This window comes from Toxotes jaculatrix, chromosome 24 (genome assembly GCF_017976425.1).
Source record: "Toxotes jaculatrix isolate fToxJac2 chromosome 24, fToxJac2.pri, whole genome shotgun sequence".
NCBI lineage: Eukaryota > Metazoa > Chordata > Actinopteri > Toxotidae > Toxotes > Toxotes jaculatrix.
In genome coordinates, this window is record NC_054417.1 from 1,418,840 (window position 1) to 1,437,521 (window position 18,682).

Sequence of the window (18,682 nt, forward strand, 5' to 3'; positions counted from 1 at the left end):
TTAAACCTTTTGTTTAAGCCTAATAAATAAAGAGCTAATAATAAGGACTAATTCATCACAGACCAGCACAGATGCTGGGGTCCGTTCTGTAATGTCTTGTTCTGGTCTGACACCGTGTGAATTATTGTGGTACTGCACATCTCCAGACTGACTTCACAGCAGATGGCAGTCTCTGGCCTTAACAAATAGTTACAGCACCATCTCCTGGTTAGAAATAACTCCAGTTTGGTCCACAGGCAGCAGGGAGTCACTGACACACAGGGAGCAGATTACAGAGCGAGTCTAAAAGCCTATAAAACAGGAAGTGATTAGTGATTTTAAGCTTTGTTTGGTTTATTGATTCACATGCACGCAGCCTCTTTTCTCTACATCTGGATGTGTCCCAGGCAAACTTGAGCAGAGAAGAGTCATGTCCCAGACCCTCTGTCTTACAAAAGTGTCCAATTCAGGTACAATTCCTTTTGTATAGATTAATTCTGAACTAATGTCTCTAACAAACTGTCCTTACTGTATTTGACCTGAGTCAGACAGCATTCTAATGTTTGTTTTGACCTCTTTAACAGTCCAGGTGGGTGGAGTTTGACACTAGCATAAAATGATGACCTACAAAAGAAATTACTCACTGGAAAGTATTTTCAAAGTAGCTTCAGTTTACTTTTGTGTGTCTCCCAACTTTTATCTGACTTTATCTGACTCGCAGTCAACTCCACCCACCAGGAGCTCCAAGTAGGATAAAACAAACAAATTGACGCTGACTAATAATGCCTCAGTTGGAACATGAAACACTGGTGTATTTGGACTAAATCTACTGGAGGAAACCCAAACACTGCAGCTCTGATTTCCATGTAAGCAGGTCTAGAGATAAAGGGGACTTCCAACAAAATGTGCACGTAGGTTGTCATTTTACAGGAATCCACATCTTAATTTAAGAAAAAAAATCCCTTTTTTGCACCGGTTGAGCTTCAGAGATGGAGGGAAATGTAACTTCACCTCGATTATCAGCTTGGTAGTTGCTACACTACATGTCCAAAAGAATGTGGACAATGCAGCCATGAAGACAGCAGCACTGACCTCAGCCATATCCAGCACCTGTGGGATGAACTGGAACGTTGACTGTCTCCCTCGCTAACACTCTGGTGTCTCAATGGGAGCAAAAACCTCACTTTTATCAGTTTGTCTATGATTAGTTTTCTCTCTTTTAACTGATGCTTGACACTTTATTTTAAACAGCTGACATTTCGGGTGTATTTGTTTAACTGGTTTCTGTCTCATTGACTTTAATTGTGCATTTTTATTTTTATGTCTGTCACTGACAGACCTGCAGATAAATTACCAGGGTTTTATTTATGGAAGCACAACATTTTCTCAACTGCTGGGAGCTTCTAAAAATAAGGCTGTGAAATTAGTCGCATTAAACACACCGTTAAAACACAATGGTTTCGCTGTAGTTCACTTACAGCTGCTTTCAAACTTTAAATCTGACCAACATTTGCCCAGACACCTGCACGCACCATGTTCATTTCAGAGGGTTTCTGTTGCAGTCACGTCCACATTTTCTGAAGCAGTTTTTATGCAAACTCCTGAGTTATTTTAAGATGAGATAGGATTTGACATTTCATGTACCCAGAAGCTACCGTACGCTAAAGCTGCAGAATGGTGCAAAAAGCTGCTCAGCGACACATGACCTTAACTTACCCGATGGTGTCAGATACTCTGAACCTATCACAGGCTTTACAAACAGGAGTTATTCAGTGATATAGTTGACAAGGGAACAATGGGAACATGGAGAGTTATGCTAACTTTTATTGTTTATATTGTGTCAAATTTCACCTGTATTCACAGACACCTTGTCACAGTGGCTGTTTGTCTGTGTACAGTTCAGTAACCTTTGCATAGTTTGCTTTATTTTATCTTTACTGTATTTCTTTGTCTAAATATATCAGAATATCTTGTGCTGGTTTGAATCACATCACGTTGTAGTTTCAGTCTTATCAGACAAAGTTATATGATGGAGCAAATTATATTGATTTTCACTTGACCCTGACGCCATTAAGTTTCATAACTTGGGAGAAAATAGAAAGACTGTAGGAGACAGTTCAGTTTTACATGAACATTTTCAGTCTCAGAAGAGACAGAGATGCACGGAGTGATCTCTACGTCCACCTCATGGTTAAAAACAATATGTATTTTCAATTTAAGCCTTTTCTACGCCTGTACCAGGAGACACCTTCATTACTCATGAAACAACAGGAGAAAGAAAAACGTCCCTTCTTCAAACTAACAGCTCTCAAAGTTTAATTTCGTGCAGAAATCCCCCATGAGCAGCTGCGTTTTCACTGCATGCAGCAGTAAAGCAGAAAACAAAGGAAGGAAGGAAGGGAGACAAACAAGGCGATTCCTAACGAAGCTGCAGGGAGGAGAGGCGATAATTCACCAACACCCACACCTTCTCAAAAGCAGTCAGCTTCCTGCTCCTTTCAAAATGAGGGTGATGGGTGCGCTCGGCAGATCCCTCCCACGCTGCTTAGCGGCTGGCTTCCACCCACCGCCCGTGGAGCCGCCCACATCTAGCCGTTGCCACGGCAACACATCATCATCATCAGTGACTTGCACTGGAGGAGGAGGAGGACAGGGAGGGGAGGGGTGGCCGTTTGAGCGCCGAGCAGGGCTGCCACTGTGAACAGCAACCAGCGTGGGTGTTCATGAGCTGAGCTATTCTCCAGAGAAAATCTGTCTACGTGTGTGTGTGTGTGTGTGTGTGTGAGAGAGAGAGAGAGAGAAGGGCGGGGGTAGAAGGGAGGGGGGGTAGCGGGGAGGTGGAGGGACTGGAGAGAGAGAGAGGAGAGGATGATGGGAGGTATGTGAAAAGGACCTGCGTCACAGTGAGTCATCAGCCAGTTTCACAATGTGTTGATGTGACGCTGATGCAAATGGCCTGAGAAGGGATTCATCTAAGACACAAAAAAGAAAAAGAAGAAAACAAAGCGAGGACGGAGGACAGCTCCTTTAAAGGAAGCCAAACTGTCCTTTGAGTCACTTTCATCCCAAACCCTGCCTGAGTCTCTTCACCTGTATTTCCATGGGAAAGACTCTCCACTCTGCTCTGCCTCCACACATTCACGCTGGGAGCAGCCGGAGCTTCCCTACCTTGCTCAAAGGCACCTTGATCGTTGTTAACGGACGATGAGTGAGCCCTGATCTTCCAGCCGGGACGTTCCAGCTAGTTTTTGAACACCACCACCACCAGCTCCTCCCTGCAGCAGGAAGCAAATATATAATCAAGCAAAACATTATTGTCTCTGCATTATAGTGTTACCAAGACTATAACCTGTTATTACTGAACGACAAAGACTTTTTCTGCCCCATTAGACACTGAACTTCATATCTGACCAGCAAATGGTGAGTTGGCTTTGGCCAATCAAAACTCCACTCACATCGACGGAGTGGAAAATATTAATGATTTGAAATTTACGACAAAGATGAAACTTTAGTTCAGAAATGTCAAATGTTTGTCCAGAGACTATTGTCCAACTGTAAAGTCTCTCACTAAATATATATGTAAAAAATCCAATGTGTATGTTTTGTATGTCGTGATCACGCAACTCCGAACACTCATGACAAGTACTGGAACCACTGGTTTAAACTAGATTTAGATGACATTGATCACAGAACCCACCACACAATAGAGTTCAAAAAAATAAAGTTTAATGTTTATGTGCTGTATAACAAATAAAATATATTAGTGTTTAAAAAACAGGTGCATAACTAGGTGAAGCCTAATCTATCACTTTACAATAAACAGTGAGGAGAACGGTGATCAGTGAGACGGCAGGTCAGACATGCGCTATTCTCCGAAACATCGTACCACAGACACACTCACTGGGCCAGTGTTTGAGCCAAACCACGATGGCTTCGTCTCCCAGAATTCACTAGCCCCCCTTAGCTATAGTGAACTTGATTTTTACAACAGATCTGCGTTATGTTCTTGCCACAGTGGCTGCTGGAAACAAAACAACCTGATGGAAAAGAGCACAATGTCTTTAAATACAAATACAAATGCAGTGCTCTGTGCACTGAAAGTGAGACAGCACAAACATTTCCCACATTGTAGGTGAATTCCCACCCTGATGACAGACATACAGTTACTGAGCACATAACCAAACGATGGATCCATACAGGATGCAGATAGACTTATTACTTACATAAATATTGCATTGGTCTGTCATTACGCTGAGTGAGACTAAACTATATGCAGGGAGTGGGGGGAGAGAGAGTTAGACTAAATTGTCTGGACATTATCATCATCCTGGACCAAACAGACGTATTTACACAATGTGGAGAACACACAAAAACACAGTGAACACTAACTTGTTATGTATCTACCTCTAAACAGCAAAAACACATCTTTGAAATATGCACTGATGGCCATCACAGGTGGATTAAAAACCGTTAAGAGCTAAGGCTAATCAACATTATCATCATGTAAAGCATGTTTTTATATACCAGACACTTTCACACTGTTGGATTTTTTCCTCAATGACACTTAAGATTTCTTTTTTTGATTTTGCTCTACATACATAAACACTGTATTGACACCAAAAATCTACAGCAAAGTTACACTTGACAAAGGAAAACCCTGGTTGAGAGATTAGGCTAGCACTATTTGTTATCATGGTACTATTTACAGAACCCAGGCTGCCGCTCCACAAAGAGCAGCGATACACAGGACATTTGCTTTTTGCACTGTTGTTGAAAAACCACAAACCTGCAATCGCTAATATTTTCTGGTGTTCAGCTGAAAGTTTTCATACTGAGCGCTTCGACGACCCGTGGGGTCTCCTGAAAGCTCGTTGGATTACTTCTAAAAAACACACAGGCGTCTTTATTCCTGAAATGCTCCCTGTTTGTAGATGCATGGTTTCGGTTCAACAGCAGTGTTTTGCTAAATTACAAAGTGAAATGAACCAATTAGCTCGGCCTCCGGCATGCCAGCCCAGCCATCCTGCCAAGACGAATGACAGAGGTCCCCTGTTGTTATTCCACAACAGCTCCTATACATCCTCTTCTTAAATTACCTCCCATAAATATACACAAGACAAGAGCGAGGAAGAAGGATCGATCCCACTCCTCCTGTTTCCCCATTTGAAGTGAAAAAAAAAAACTAACCTGCTAAAGGGGCTGAATCCAAACTCAATCTCCCTACAGTACTTCTATACTTTTGCTTTGAGTTACAGTACAAATGCAGACACATAAGTTAGATTTGGGAGAAAGACGGAGGCTCAGAAGAAGGTGACGGCCAGGAAAACGACCACAAGCCACCAGCAAAACGCCACTAAGTCTTTGGCTGTTGCTCATAAGTTCTGTTCTTCTTATTATCAAAAATTCTATCTGGCTTGTGAAGTCGTGAAAGTGGCTTGTGAATTTTTGGAAATCAGCCACGGCAGCCTACAGACAATTACATTTCTGGTCATTAACCTCAAAATTAGGTTACATGTTGTATGACTACTATTATGTTGTGTCCAGATGAGGCTGAAACAGATGTCATTAGATTTGCAGACATTTGGTCATAAACAAATGTTTTGATGTAAAATCGAACAGGAATCCATCCAATGTAGTTTTGGACTGTAGTCATACAAAGTGTTACCAACACGCTGAGCTCGCCTCAGTGTGGACGTTTCTGCTTGTGTCTCATCTCTGAATCTGCGTTTGAGTTAAGACTCAGCCCCGGGATCACAGCCTGGAACCCGGCTGTCCCACCAAAGCAACAAAAATAAGACCCAGGCAGAGGTAAAGAGTACACAGAAGTCTGCAACAGATCACTCTTAAATTACATGGAAATCTAACAAAGACAAAGACCCGCAGAGCACTGAGGGGCTTCTCCACATGCTCTCTGGGTGCTTTGGCAAATACCTTTTAAAACAAACAAACAAAGAAAAAACCAAAAAACAAAAAGACTAAATCAAAGAAAATAAATGCTATTCATGAGGCAACATTGGTTGTTAAGGCTCTACTGTGGCTGTGCTTGCTTAGTATCTATTGACGGGTAATAACTGCATACTGTCAAGTGTGAGTAGAATGAATTGGGGGTGGGTACAAGGGGGTTGGGTGGTGCGTGGGTGAGGCGGGAGGCACTATGTGGAGTCTTCCGGCTCTGACTTGATGGTCTTCTTTTCTGCGTTGCTGGGTGCCCGCTGCGACGTCCCGTTTTCTGAAGACAAAGATAAAGGACAAAGTTGTAACTGTAGAACAAATGTCCTGTGGTGAAGTCCCAGAGAAAGGTCCTCTGCCTGCACGCTCACTCTAAACCCTGAGGACAGCTGCAGACAGGCGTCCAACGTCACTCACCCGTTGCTGGTGTTTTGGTCTCATCTGTGTTGCTGTTGTTGTTGTTGTTGTGGTTGTTGTTGTTGTGGTTGTGATGACGCTTCAGTTCATTGGCTAGCTGCTTGCCCAATGGGAGGTCGCCTTCCTGCATGCTTTGACTAACCACCCGCAAGTTGATGGGACGTTCATCTGGAAAACAGAAGACAAAAATTCTTTTTCAGATGTTATTTAATGTTCGTACTGTTTTTTAAAAAACATCCAAATATTTGGCTGAAAAAGTTCATTGTGGATCAGGAGAAGCTCAGAGACTGAGCTGGTTCCATCCACTGAGGAAGAATCAAACTGCATTCAGCTGGAGCAAATCCAGGTGGAAGAAAACAAACACCAGCCCAGATATTCTTCTAACGCCGGCTTTGTTTTACATCTTCAATATTCCCAGTGGTAACAAAGTGTGTGTCTGTGTGTGTCTGTGTGAGTGAAGCTGCTGATCCCCTGCGTTTGCCTTTTTATTCCCTTTGATAGCAAGAAAGAAACAAAGAGGAAGAGAGTAGAAGATTTAACTGTGTTTTCTGTAGCACTGTAAGACAGACATATGGTGAATCTGCATTTTACAGGCTGTGTGTATGTTTATGTGCAGACTCCAGACTGGAGTCTTACCCTGGCTTTGATCAGGTATCAGGTCAGTCATATTTCTGTCTATGTGATTAAAACATTTTTCAGACGTCTGATCGTTTACATCCACATTCATACATTCACTCTGTCTCCTCCTCGTTTGAGGTTTCTGGCTTTTCACGGGTAATAAAGAGACGAGAATGACAATAAGGTTTACGCTATGTTAGCAGCTCTGGTGAGGCTGAGCTATGTTGAATTTTACTGTTTTAGTTTTATAATGTGATTTGGCATCATGTGCACTAAATACATGCAAGGAAACAGGACAAAGGAGAGAGAGAGAGAGAGTAAAAAAACAGAGGGAGAAAGGGACAAAGAGGGGGAAGAAATATTGAGACACGAGAGAGGTTAAGACAAGCAGAGGACATGAAGAAGAAAAGAAACGACAGAGAGAAGAAAGGGACGAGACGAAGGAAAGCAGAGAAGAAGAGGGGGAGGAGAGAGAGAGAGAGAGAGAGAGAGAGAGAGAGAGAGAGAGAGAGAGAGAGAGAGACGCCCCCCTCCAGGCAACTGGCTGGAGGTAAACAGACGTGGGCGTGATAATTACAGGTGCATTGTGGGATTTGTGGGAACAGTGTTATAATGAGCTGTCAGGAGTGGGTGAGGGAGGAAAAGGATGAAAATGAGATGAGGCCCGGAGGAGAAGTAAGATCCTGAATAACGATGCGTCTTATTTGGAAAATCTGCTCCTATAGGTGATGTTTCCCTCCACGGAGCCGTGCACTCGTCCCGTGGCATTTATGACATGGAATAAATCTCCTCAAATCAGCACTTCCAAAAAGATCAAGTCAAATTAGGCTCAGATTCAGATTAAAGACCAAACAATGGGCAATGATTTGGCTGAAGCCTGCACCCGCAGCTTCCAGGGCCAAGTTTGTGTCCACACACCGGCCTCATCATGCTGTGTCTGGAAAAGCCACAGCTGCTAAAGAAGTTAGAAACAATCATTTTGAAAGTAAAGTAAGACTGATTATCAGTTGATTATGACTCTCTGTTCCACCACACACATGAATCACACCTGTACCGGCTGGTTTCTCACCTTGGCTGTCTCTGCTGGCGTCGGCAGTGGCTCCGTTAGTGTTCTGGGCGTCGTTGAGGTACTTCAAAGCGGCGGGGGGGATCCTCCAGTCCAGAGCCTGGAGTCGCTCCTGAACGGCGGCGTCCTGCAGGATCTCCATCTGCCTCGCCAGCAGACGATCCAGCTGCATCTGACGGACGCAAACAACGTGCACTCAGGATTAAAAGAGCATCAGCTGAAGTTTTGATGCTGTGACTGGCTCAGCATCGTGTGAGCGTTCAGCTGCAGGCTGTTAGTCTGACTTCATATCCACTGTAAATCAGCTGGAGCAACAGCAAACATGCAAACGGACTCTGGGGAGTAAGACGTGTCCTCTGACTCAAAGACACGAGGAGACACGAGGAGCCAAAGCTCAGTGACTTTCCATGAGAAATCAATGATTGATCAGTTTTACCCATGGACCTGATAGGACAGGAAATGAACTGAATGAGTGGGAGTTACAAACCACTGCTGAGACCTTTCTACTAGAACTGGACCTAAATCCACACTGGATGTTTGTGGATGATGCTGGTAAATAAAACCACATATTAGTTTTTTAACATGAGCACATAAATATGACACCGACAGTGGTAAAGATAATAAATAATATCAATAATAATTACTGCATAAATAAAAACACAGGCAGGAAAAAGATGTACACACCTACATACATTACCTGTTCTTATTCATTTTAAGCTCTAATTGTTGTAAATAACATTAACTATTGATTGTGTGTCTGTTTGTGTCTGTTCCTTTCAGATCTTTGATGATTGGCTTTTGGCTTCAACTGTTTTTCTTTTTTATCCCTTTCATCTTTTTTATGATGTGCTATCCTAATTCATTCTAACTCTATTATTATTATTACTTTTATTACTTTTATTTTTGTGACTCCTATTTTGAAAAGGTATTACGTAAATAAAAGTTTTATATTGAAAATTCAACTTCCTCCACTACAATGAAAAGTCGTGTTACAGCTTCAGCTGTACTTCTGACAATCAGAGAACATCCATTATTAAAAACGAGTGTAAGAAACAAACAGTTAATCCAGTTAGTGAACGTGAACACGGAGGATGAATGACAAACAGCTGACACCTCAGCTTCATCCAAACTGGAGCTGAAATGTTGGGGAATAAAAACAGCAGTGATGTGTGGTTATTGTCAGTCTGCACATCACTGTCAGTTTAGATTATTATGGGATGTTCAGAAGGCCGGCGGTGTGAACGCAGCCATGAAATCGCTTCTTCCTCTGAATGCGATTTCTGGAAATCACATCACAATGACAAGTGTAACTGCAGCCGCACAAACACTAACGGATTCACACACAAACATACATGAGACAAGACATATGTTCGACATGCATGAAGTTCACATGGATGTGTGTTCTGGGTAATGAGTTATCATAAAGCTCTCCTCCTACACTCTGGCTCTAATTAGGAACAAGCCACAGCAGAAGCATGGAAACCAATAAAGACCATTACTGGGATCAAACTGGATCCTGCTGCCACAAACATCTGCTGACATGGAAATATGTGTTGCTGTATCAGCTGCTGAGGATCCTTTAAACTCGACAGCTGAGCAGACACGCCTCTGATGTTCACGTTTACACTGACTGTGCCCATTTATTGATCCGCCTATTCGTCAGTTACACGTCAGTTTCTTTCGGTATTGGTATCGGTCGGCCCACCTGCAGATTTCGCCCCACGGTTTCCTCTCCTTTCAACTTGGCGCAGGCCAGCTGCTCCCTCAGCATCTCCTGCCTCATGTGGATGGCCTGCAGCGCCTCCTGGATGTCGAAGAAGTTCTCCTGAAGGTGTCGAGAGCACAGAGGAACATGCTTTTACATTTCTGGGCAATTTACTGGCAAGATGAAGTTACTGAGTTCAGTCTTATGCTCAGGGTTGTTTCCATCAACAATCACTGTGTTGCTGTTTTTTTTTATTTTTTATTTGTGGGTGATCTTTTTATTTAACGCTTAAAATAAGATATTATTAATAGATAGATATAGATATAAAATTGTAGATATAAAATATTTACAACATCTGAATTTACTTTGATGATAAAACAACTGACAAACAAACTGGAATTTGTGGAAGTTTTGTTTCTGCAGAACAGCGTCGTTAAAGTGAATCTGGCAGGAAACTCCGTCCTTTAGGAGCTCAGAGTCGTGTTAGTGAGCAGGTGTGAGTTTGAGGCCGCCACATGTTTTCGATCATGGGTTTACAAACTGAGAGGAGCCATTCAGAGCTCAAAGAAAACTCTCAGCCAAGAGTGTCAGGAGATGAACGCTGAGAGATCGCTTTGTACTCTGTTCAAGGCTGCTGCTGCTCTGTCCGTTCTGTTTGTGGTAACTGCAGAGCAGCTCCATCTGCCTGCACTGACTCTTCACACTTACAGGCTTCAGGTATCTGCACAACACTGAAGCCAAAAGGAAGGAGGTCAAAGGTCACACAGAAAAGACTGTGAGACCAAAACCCAAACATATTCAGTTTGCAATCACATGAGAAAAAAAGAATATTCTCACAACTGAAAGGATAAAATCAGACAATAGAGAATAACTGTGGTGCAGAAACATCAGTTGTAGCAACACTGCACGTTATCTATCCAACTTTTACTTCCTGTGTGTAAAACCATTACTGTCTTACCTCTGTTTTTATCCTTTTTGGGGACGGCTCGTCTCTGTCTCCACAGCGAGACCTGCAGAGAAACAGGAGGAAAAACACTTTTATTACTCAGAACCACTTGACGGTCTTCATCTTCATCTTATTTGACAGGAATTGTTAGAGAGATTAACTCTTTGACAATCATGGCAGCGTGGTCACTACAAATCCAGACCGGATTCTGGAAAAACACCAAGGACACACGATTCACTCATAGACCATGTTCACATCGGACAGAGACAAACTCAGTGTGAGCAGGCGTATGCTCGCTCTTACTTGCTGGTGCGGTAGGTGTATTTGTAGGTGACCTCTCTGGAAATCTGCCGGGCGAGTCCAAACAGCTCGTCTCGGCGTGTGAGCAGAGCCATGTCCCTCATACAGAGCTGAGCCGCCGCCTCGTTCACCGTCAGCTACACATCACACACACGAGTCACTTTAGTTCAGAAAACAGAAACCTAAAGGAGCAAAAGATCAATTCATTCTTCAAGAGTTTCAGTAAAATGGATATTTATCACCTCGTGCAGCGTCAGGTGTTTGCCGTCCCTCCTCTTGGAGTCAAAGCGTCCATAGATAGCGCTGTATTTACGAATCTCCTCCTCCCTCCGTGGGTCATCGTCGCTCATTTCAAAGATGTGTCCGATCATCTTTGCAAGCTTTTTGTTGTTCTTCAGCTGCTCTTTAACCTCAGCCAGGTCTGTTTTAGGAAGTCCAGGTGCCATCCTGTCCACACACTCCAGGACCGACTGGACAGCTGCAGCATCCAGAGCCTCCAGAGCGTCCCTGGGCGAGGACGGGGAGCCGAGGTCCGACGGCGACAGGCTGTGCTCGCTGTCGTTGCTGTGGCCCGACCAGAATCGCGCCTCGCTGCTGCCCTGCAGGGGCGACCCAGCTGACACTTTGTCCCGTGCCACGTCCAGCTTCCCTGGATCTGAGCAGGCGGCTGCGACGGCTTTGGGCATCTTGACGCTGGCTGTGTTGGCTCGGTCCTGAGCGTTGAGCAGCGTGGGCGAGCCCTCGGGCAGCTTGTAGACGGGGATGCTGCAGACAGGCAGGGAGGTGAGCGGCTGGTTGAAGATAGCCGGGTTGGTGACCCAGTCTCGCAGCGCCTTCTGCAGGCGTCGCACGTGCAGCGGCTTGCTGGCCATGCCGACGAGGGCCATGATCTCCAGGAACTCCTCCTCCCCGGCCTCGCATAGCTGCTGCACGTCATCGCCGCCCTGCTGGATGAAGGCCTCGTAGTAGTAGAGCAGGTTTGCTCGCTGCAGGATCCTGTAGAGCTGCAGCTCACCCAGGGTTCTCGGCAACACCGCCGCCATACCTGTGAGAGGACAACATGTTGATAAAACCTTAGGTTTAATAGGAAATGTGAGCAAAAACTTGACAGACAGGTCTGTTCTTTAAGCTCATTTACTCTCTTGCTTCTCTCTAAGCTACAGCCTGCAGCCATTTAAGAGCAGGGCTAGCTGTTTCCCTCTGTTTCCTGTCTTTGTGCTAAGCTAAGCTAATTGAATCTGGCTTCAGCTTCACATTTAATGCACAGACATGGGAGTTGTGAACATTTAACCCAGTTTACCCAGTAGTATTCCTTCAAAGCTGACCATACTGAAACTGGAATATGTGTTTGCACTTCAATTTATCTGAATAACTTGTTCAGCATTTCAAAATTTCAGATGTGGAAATGTCAGATAAGTCATTTGCTGCCTGCAGGGCCTGAAATCCTCCTGCTGAGCACCAAATGGCGAGAAAAAACCAAGTTGTTCTTTATGGACAAGTTAGAAAAGCAGAGATGCAACCAGGACACTGACTGAGAGTATCACATCTGAGTTCCTCTGTCGGTAAAAGATTATTTTCTTTAATTATTGCAAAACAACAGATAGAACACAGAAACCAACAGAACCTGTAACTCCACACACACAAAAAAGACACTGTTAAAAGACAATACAACACAATACAACACATGGAAAAAAACTGAACTCTATTTTAGAATTACTAACCTAAACCTGCTCTGGTCTTTTTACTAGTTATTTCATGTCCCACCTAATTCTGCAGCCAAATTATGACTGACAACTGACATGGAGACACATTCATACGAAAAATGTACACAGATTTGTACTGTACACACTATTCCTGGCAGATGCATGATTTCAGTTTATCAGGCCTCCACAGGTGCGTGAAAAGGTTAAATCTGTCGACTTTTCTGTGAAGAGTGCCAAACATTTTTAGCTTGAACGGCACTGGTAGGATGTTTGAGTCTTTTGCTTTGCACCTGTTTGATAATCGACATCTTTTCAGGTGTGTGAAGATGAAAATGTTCATGATGTACACACTATAAAACTGCCTTTAACAGGGCTATTTCAGTGGTTCTTATACCTGTAGAGCACTGACCTACAATAGAGGAAAGATATTTCTCTCAGTCCTTAAATGTTGTATTCTGCTTGAATACACACAGGGATAAAATGCAGTAAAGGTGGTATTTTTAATCTACTATTTTAGCCGTCACTGTGTTTCTACATGCATGAGATTCCACAGTTGCCAGAGCCTGTGGGTGAAAACCTTTTCTGGTTGGGATGTTTGGCTGTTTGCTGGCCTGACAGCCCGTCAGATTGGTATTTATCTTCGAAAGCGACGCCGTCACTCACTCTGCCTACAATCTCGACGCTTACAGAGCAGAGAAACACTCAGATCCGTGCCAAACTCTTGTCACTTGCCACCTTAAACTGAAAGAAAGCAACTGTGGAGATCTGAAAGAGGCTTGTTTCTGACTCTTCCTATGTGCATGTGAGGCCCTGCGGAAGCCTAGCTAACAGAGGAGTGGCAGTCAGCAGGCCCGGGTTGCTGGGAGGACCACATGCCTCTCTCCACCCCTGCAGGATGTGTAGGTGGTGGGCTCGCCTCGCCCAGAATAGGCCCAGAGAGCCTCAGCCCAGGGAGCCAGGCCTCAACTCAGCCTGAACGAAATGCTGCCTGACAGAGGACAGTGACTAACACAGTGACATATAGCATCAATACCTTAGGTTTCATTTCTACCAAAACCACAAATACTACTACTACTAATGGAGGTTACTGTGACACACTGGAAAGGCAAAGGTCACTTCCAAACTAGTTTCCATAACTTAACGCAGTCTCTCGTTCAGGGTTTCCCTCATCTGTCTTTCTAAAACGTTACAGTAAACCCAGGATTATCTGCTCAGAGTTAAACAGTGATTCATTTTTTGGCTCTCACAAACAACAGAGGCTTTTCCAGTCTATCCATGTCCACATCTGTAATATGTCCAGATGCTGATCTGAAACCCACAGAGGTCAGCTTCCAACTGAAATACAGAAATACAATGAAATACAGTGCTACAACATTAAATTTACCCTCCTCATCTGTACAAACCAAACAGAGTCACTCAGCAAACCAGGTAAAGACAGAAACTTCATTTTTTCTCTGTTTTAGCTGCTCGAATCAACAAAATCTGAAAACACAGACTTCTAAAATAAAAACCAGGGTTAAATACTGTCCTGAAATAAAGTTTGGGAGTTTGACAGTTCGGCACTGGGAGGATCCGTGTGGCGCTCATTAAAGCTACAGCATCACATCCTTCTTCTGCTTCAAAATTCAAAATATGCAAAAGTCAAAGCGTAATTAAAATAAGACGTCTGGGATGTTAGAATTCACAGGTAAAACGTGACAGTCAAGAAATAATCTCACGGTTTCCACAGAACAAACTTTTCAGTTGCTCAACAGGCTGAATTTCCATCTACATCTGCGTCAGTTAGTGCAAAGTTTACGAGTGAGACCTGTGAGAGAAAGCAGTGATACAGCAAAAGTAATATGGCAAAGGTAAAGTCATGCAAGGGAGGAAGTGACATGTAAAGCATGAGCAGAAAGATGTGTCAGCTAGCACAAGAACAACCAACTCAACTGAAAACCAATGGAAAAAGATTTCATTTCCTGAAGTTCAACACATTTCAGACTCAAATGATGGGAGGAACCTGAAATCTGAACACGACCCCCATTAAAACTCAGGCTGGATATTTTTACTCATCTCGCAATTTATCTTCATTATGAACTAGAATCTCCCAATTACATCCAAGCAGCTATCAGATGCTTTGGCAATAAAGTAAACGCAGGTATTTCACACATCAAGCAGCCGTAACTGTTCTGCTTCTGTTGGATTTAGTCCATTCAGCTGAATGTTGCAGCTAACTGGAAAAAGCAAAAACACTGTGTGGCTTTGTGCTAGAGTCTATACATCACGGATGGTCACTGGAAGATGAATGAGAAATTGTCTGTCTGCGTATGTTTTTGTTTCCTGTTCACAAACTAAGTCAAAAGTCCAGTCGCCAAACGTGCACAGCGTGGCAGGGATGTGAGCGTAGCTGGTCCCTTTCCTTCTACAGGTACTCTGATGTGACAGCATCACCCGGTGCTCTGAACGGTCCAACTCACAGGTGGGCAGAAAGCCTGCCATCACACAGACAGGTGAGACTTAAGGAGTCACACCTTCAGACAGTCTTTCCTCAAAGACGTTCGGACGCTTGTGGAGAATGAAAAAAGAAAGCTGAAGCGAGATTGAGTGAGTAGAAATTCTGTTTTCACACCTCTGCAGAGTAAACTCTGTTTCCCGATAACAATCGATCACAGCAGTGAACAGGGTTTTCTAAAAAAGCGTTTTCTAAAAAAGCGTTTTCTAAAAGCGTTTCTATCAACACTCTTAAATTCCTCCTCGCTTTCCAAGAAGCAGCTGAGATGGTGCTGAATACATTTCAGAGTCTGTCTGAATATTTAACTGTCTGTAAACTATGCTATGTTTTAAAGACACAAAGCAATGTTTTCCACTCAGAGCTGTAGAGTGAGCAGTGAACGGTCTACAGCTCTCAGCTCGCTGCCCTCCATGATTCATGCTGCTGGGTGGAAGTTTTCATAAAGTAAACTTTTATTGATTAAGCTGCTGCTCCAGGCAGACGGTACATCAGACCTAAGATAAAGCACTGATGCTTCCTATAAGCTTCATGAACGTACACGTCATCTGTTGTGAAAGTCATTCTGGCATCACTTCTGTGTCAGAGCTGCTGTATTTAGGCATGTGGCACAAAACATCCCCACAGTAAACAGAAAGAAAACACGGAGCAAGGAGAGGGAAGAAGTGCCGACGCTGGAGTTCATGATAAAAGCCTACACTTCCTCAGTCACTCGTTCATCTGTGGTTGTTACTAAGAGCATCGTCAGTCACATTGCTTTTGGGAAACACCTCTTAAGTTTGAAAGATTGATTTTACGAACACCGAACCAATCGCAGCATTAAGACGCTGCGATTGTCGGTTTCATAAAGATGGAAAAAGTGGCCAGTGGATTTTGAAAAGGTGCGACAGGAGGAGGTGTCAGAAGCTTTACGATGCTCTGACGCTCTGAGAGCACCAGGATTTAGCAGGAATTCATCCAACAGGCCTCAATCACCACTGTACGATCTGATTTCAGCAGTTTATCACACCAGCGTGGTGCAGTATGAACCTTAGAGATCAGTGTGCAGGGACGTTTAACCTGGAGATATTTAAACAATCCATTAATCACTAACTGACAACGAATGAAGCGTCATTTTCAGGCCAAATGCTCAGTGATTCTACCCTCTGGCTTCTTAAATGTGAAGAGTTGATGCTTTTCTCTGAGACGTGTGATAAGAAATCGGATGCTCAGATAAAACTGTCTCTGTGAGTTTGTCACCTTGAGCTCCGCGATGTTACAACTGGCATTTTCCACTATTTTCAAACAAAACAACTCACTGATTAAAGAAGACAACACTTGGCAGATTAATGAACAATGGAGGTACTTGTTAGCTGCAGCCCTAAATACAATAATACAATAATAATACAAACAGATTGTTGCTTTTGTTTTCTGCCGTGTGTGTGTCGGATAACTATATTTAGCTGCAGTGTGAACTTGGACTCCTGTGTATGTAGCAAGTAAACTGTCTGTTGGCTGCAGAGACAAACCTCTGTCTGTGGAATAAAATAATCCCACTGTGCTGCAGCTTTAAGGAACCTCAGTGTTCCCAGAAACACACACTCTGGATTAATCTGCTTCACTGTTTGAGTCTTTGGGAGGAAAAAACAGCTTCAGTAATACTTTGTGTGTGTGTGTGTGTGTGTCCTGGGTGTAATAGGCAGCTGTGAGTGGCAGGCTCTAATTGAAGTCCTGCTTCACAAAGCGAGTTTAGCGAGTTCAGCTTTTCACCTGGAGAAGCAAGGCATGCACTGGCACAATGGCACAATGGCACACACACAGACACACAAAAACACACACTTAGATGACACACACACAGACACACTCATTCAAATCTAAAGGCTGGTGTGTAGTTTTCCAGGTGAAGTGACACACAGCAGTCCAGGGCTGTCTCAGCCCTCCCTCACAGAAATGAGGACTACTTTGATTTCACTGCGATTCAAGAGAAATTCCCCAATTTCTCAGTGCAGAACAATAATGTCGTAATCATCACTATGACCATGAGTTCATATGAGTGTGTGTGTGTGTGTGTGTGTGTGTGTCCATAGCCCTTGAAGATCATATCTGAAAATTACTGAGGGACGACTGCTGAAAAAATGGCTACATGGCAGCTAGAAATGACAGAAATGAGCAGCTCAGGTGACACTGACACACGAGTGGAAAGAAAAAATAAATTTAAAAAATAGATATAAATATAAGAATTGCTGTAATATCCCTCCAGCGACTTCTCTGTGGTGTTAAATACCAAATTTCACTGACACACTGACCCTTCATGGTACTTTAACACCAATAATATTCATATAATGTACATTTATATACATTTATCATGCATAGCAGTAGCTACAGTTGTCCTTTGAGCTATTTCCACCTCTTACAGTATATTACAGTATATCTATAGGGTTCTAATAATGACTGATAGTCTGTCTATGGGGCTCAGTTGTGAGTTTACAATGAAACTGTCACCCTTCATTACATTTGACCTCTGTAATATTCATAAATATACATTTCTTATGCACAGAGGTGACTATTAATGCGCTGTAAGGTATTTTCACGCCTTACAGTATTTCTATATTCTAACAGAGACTGAAAGTCTGTCTGTGCTGAGTTAATATTGGCACTTTGAGCTATTTCTCCCTCCCTCTAATGTTCCTTTAAGGTATCTCCATGTGTTATAGAGGATCCATACTGTCCAAACGGAGACTTGGAGCCTGTGTATGGTGCTCGGTAATGAGTTCTCAGCTATTTTATCTCGCCGTAATGTTCCTATAAGGAGTTTCAGCGCGTAAATCACGAGTTTGAATGATCCTTATATTATTATATTTGAAAGCATTTCCTGTAACATCCCTGTATTAACTGGTGCCACTGGCTTGCTCTCTTTGCACAGATCTGACTGTGTTGAAGATAAAGCAGCAGCAGCAGCAGCAGGTAACGTGCAGGATTAAATCCGTGTCTAATTTTGCCTACCTGGTGAGTTTTTGGCCCCCTTTGGTCCGCCCTGGTCTGCTTCCTCTTCTTCTCTTTCTCCTTCTCCTTCTCCTTCTTCCTCACTGTTTATCAACACAAACCCCGGGTGTCAATTTGTGCAAAGAAAGAAAGCTCGCAAAGAAGGTTTCCCACCGGAGGAGCAGGGCGCGTAAAACCAAAAATCTAAAATCAAGAGAAGAAATTGAAAATTAAATTCCAAGACGCAAAAAAAAAAAAGAAAAGAAAAAGCCAAAGAGCGCCTGCTTGCCTTTGCTTGCTCAAACCGAGCGACACTCCTCTCCTGTCCGTCTCTCTCTCTGGAAACTTTTTCTTTCTCCAGCTGCTGAGAGAAAAGCGCAGATTGTCGGTAAAAAGCCGCTGACCTTCGTGCGTCTTTTTCCTCCAAGTGTGTGTTGCGTGTGTGTGCGCGTATGATGAGTGTGTGTCAGTGTGAGTGTGTGTGAGTGTTTGAGTCCTCTCCCAGCGTCTCTCCACTCCCCTTCACTGTTCACCAGCGTCAAGACGC

The 18,682-nt window shown here is 43.5% G+C and overlaps 1 protein-coding gene across 1 annotated transcript; it reads right to left on the reverse strand.

Moving 5' to 3' along the window:
* Positions 1-3,708: 3,708 nt before the first annotated feature.
* Positions 3,709-18,339, reverse strand: nab1a (NGFI-A binding protein 1a (EGR1 binding protein 1)). The gene is made up of 8 exons (XM_041032326.1): positions 18,157-18,339; positions 11,223-12,025; positions 10,984-11,117; positions 10,693-10,744; positions 9,735-9,854; positions 8,033-8,201; positions 6,346-6,513; positions 3,709-6,208 (listed from the first exon to the last, which is right to left on the reverse strand). The coding sequence occupies exons 2-8, from the start codon at positions 12,021-12,023 to the stop codon at positions 6,132-6,134; spliced, it is 1,521 nt and encodes a 506-aa protein (XP_040888260.1). The 5' UTR covers positions 12,024-12,025; positions 18,157-18,339; the 3' UTR covers positions 3,709-6,131.
* Between the last annotated feature and the right edge of the window lie 343 nt (positions 18,340-18,682).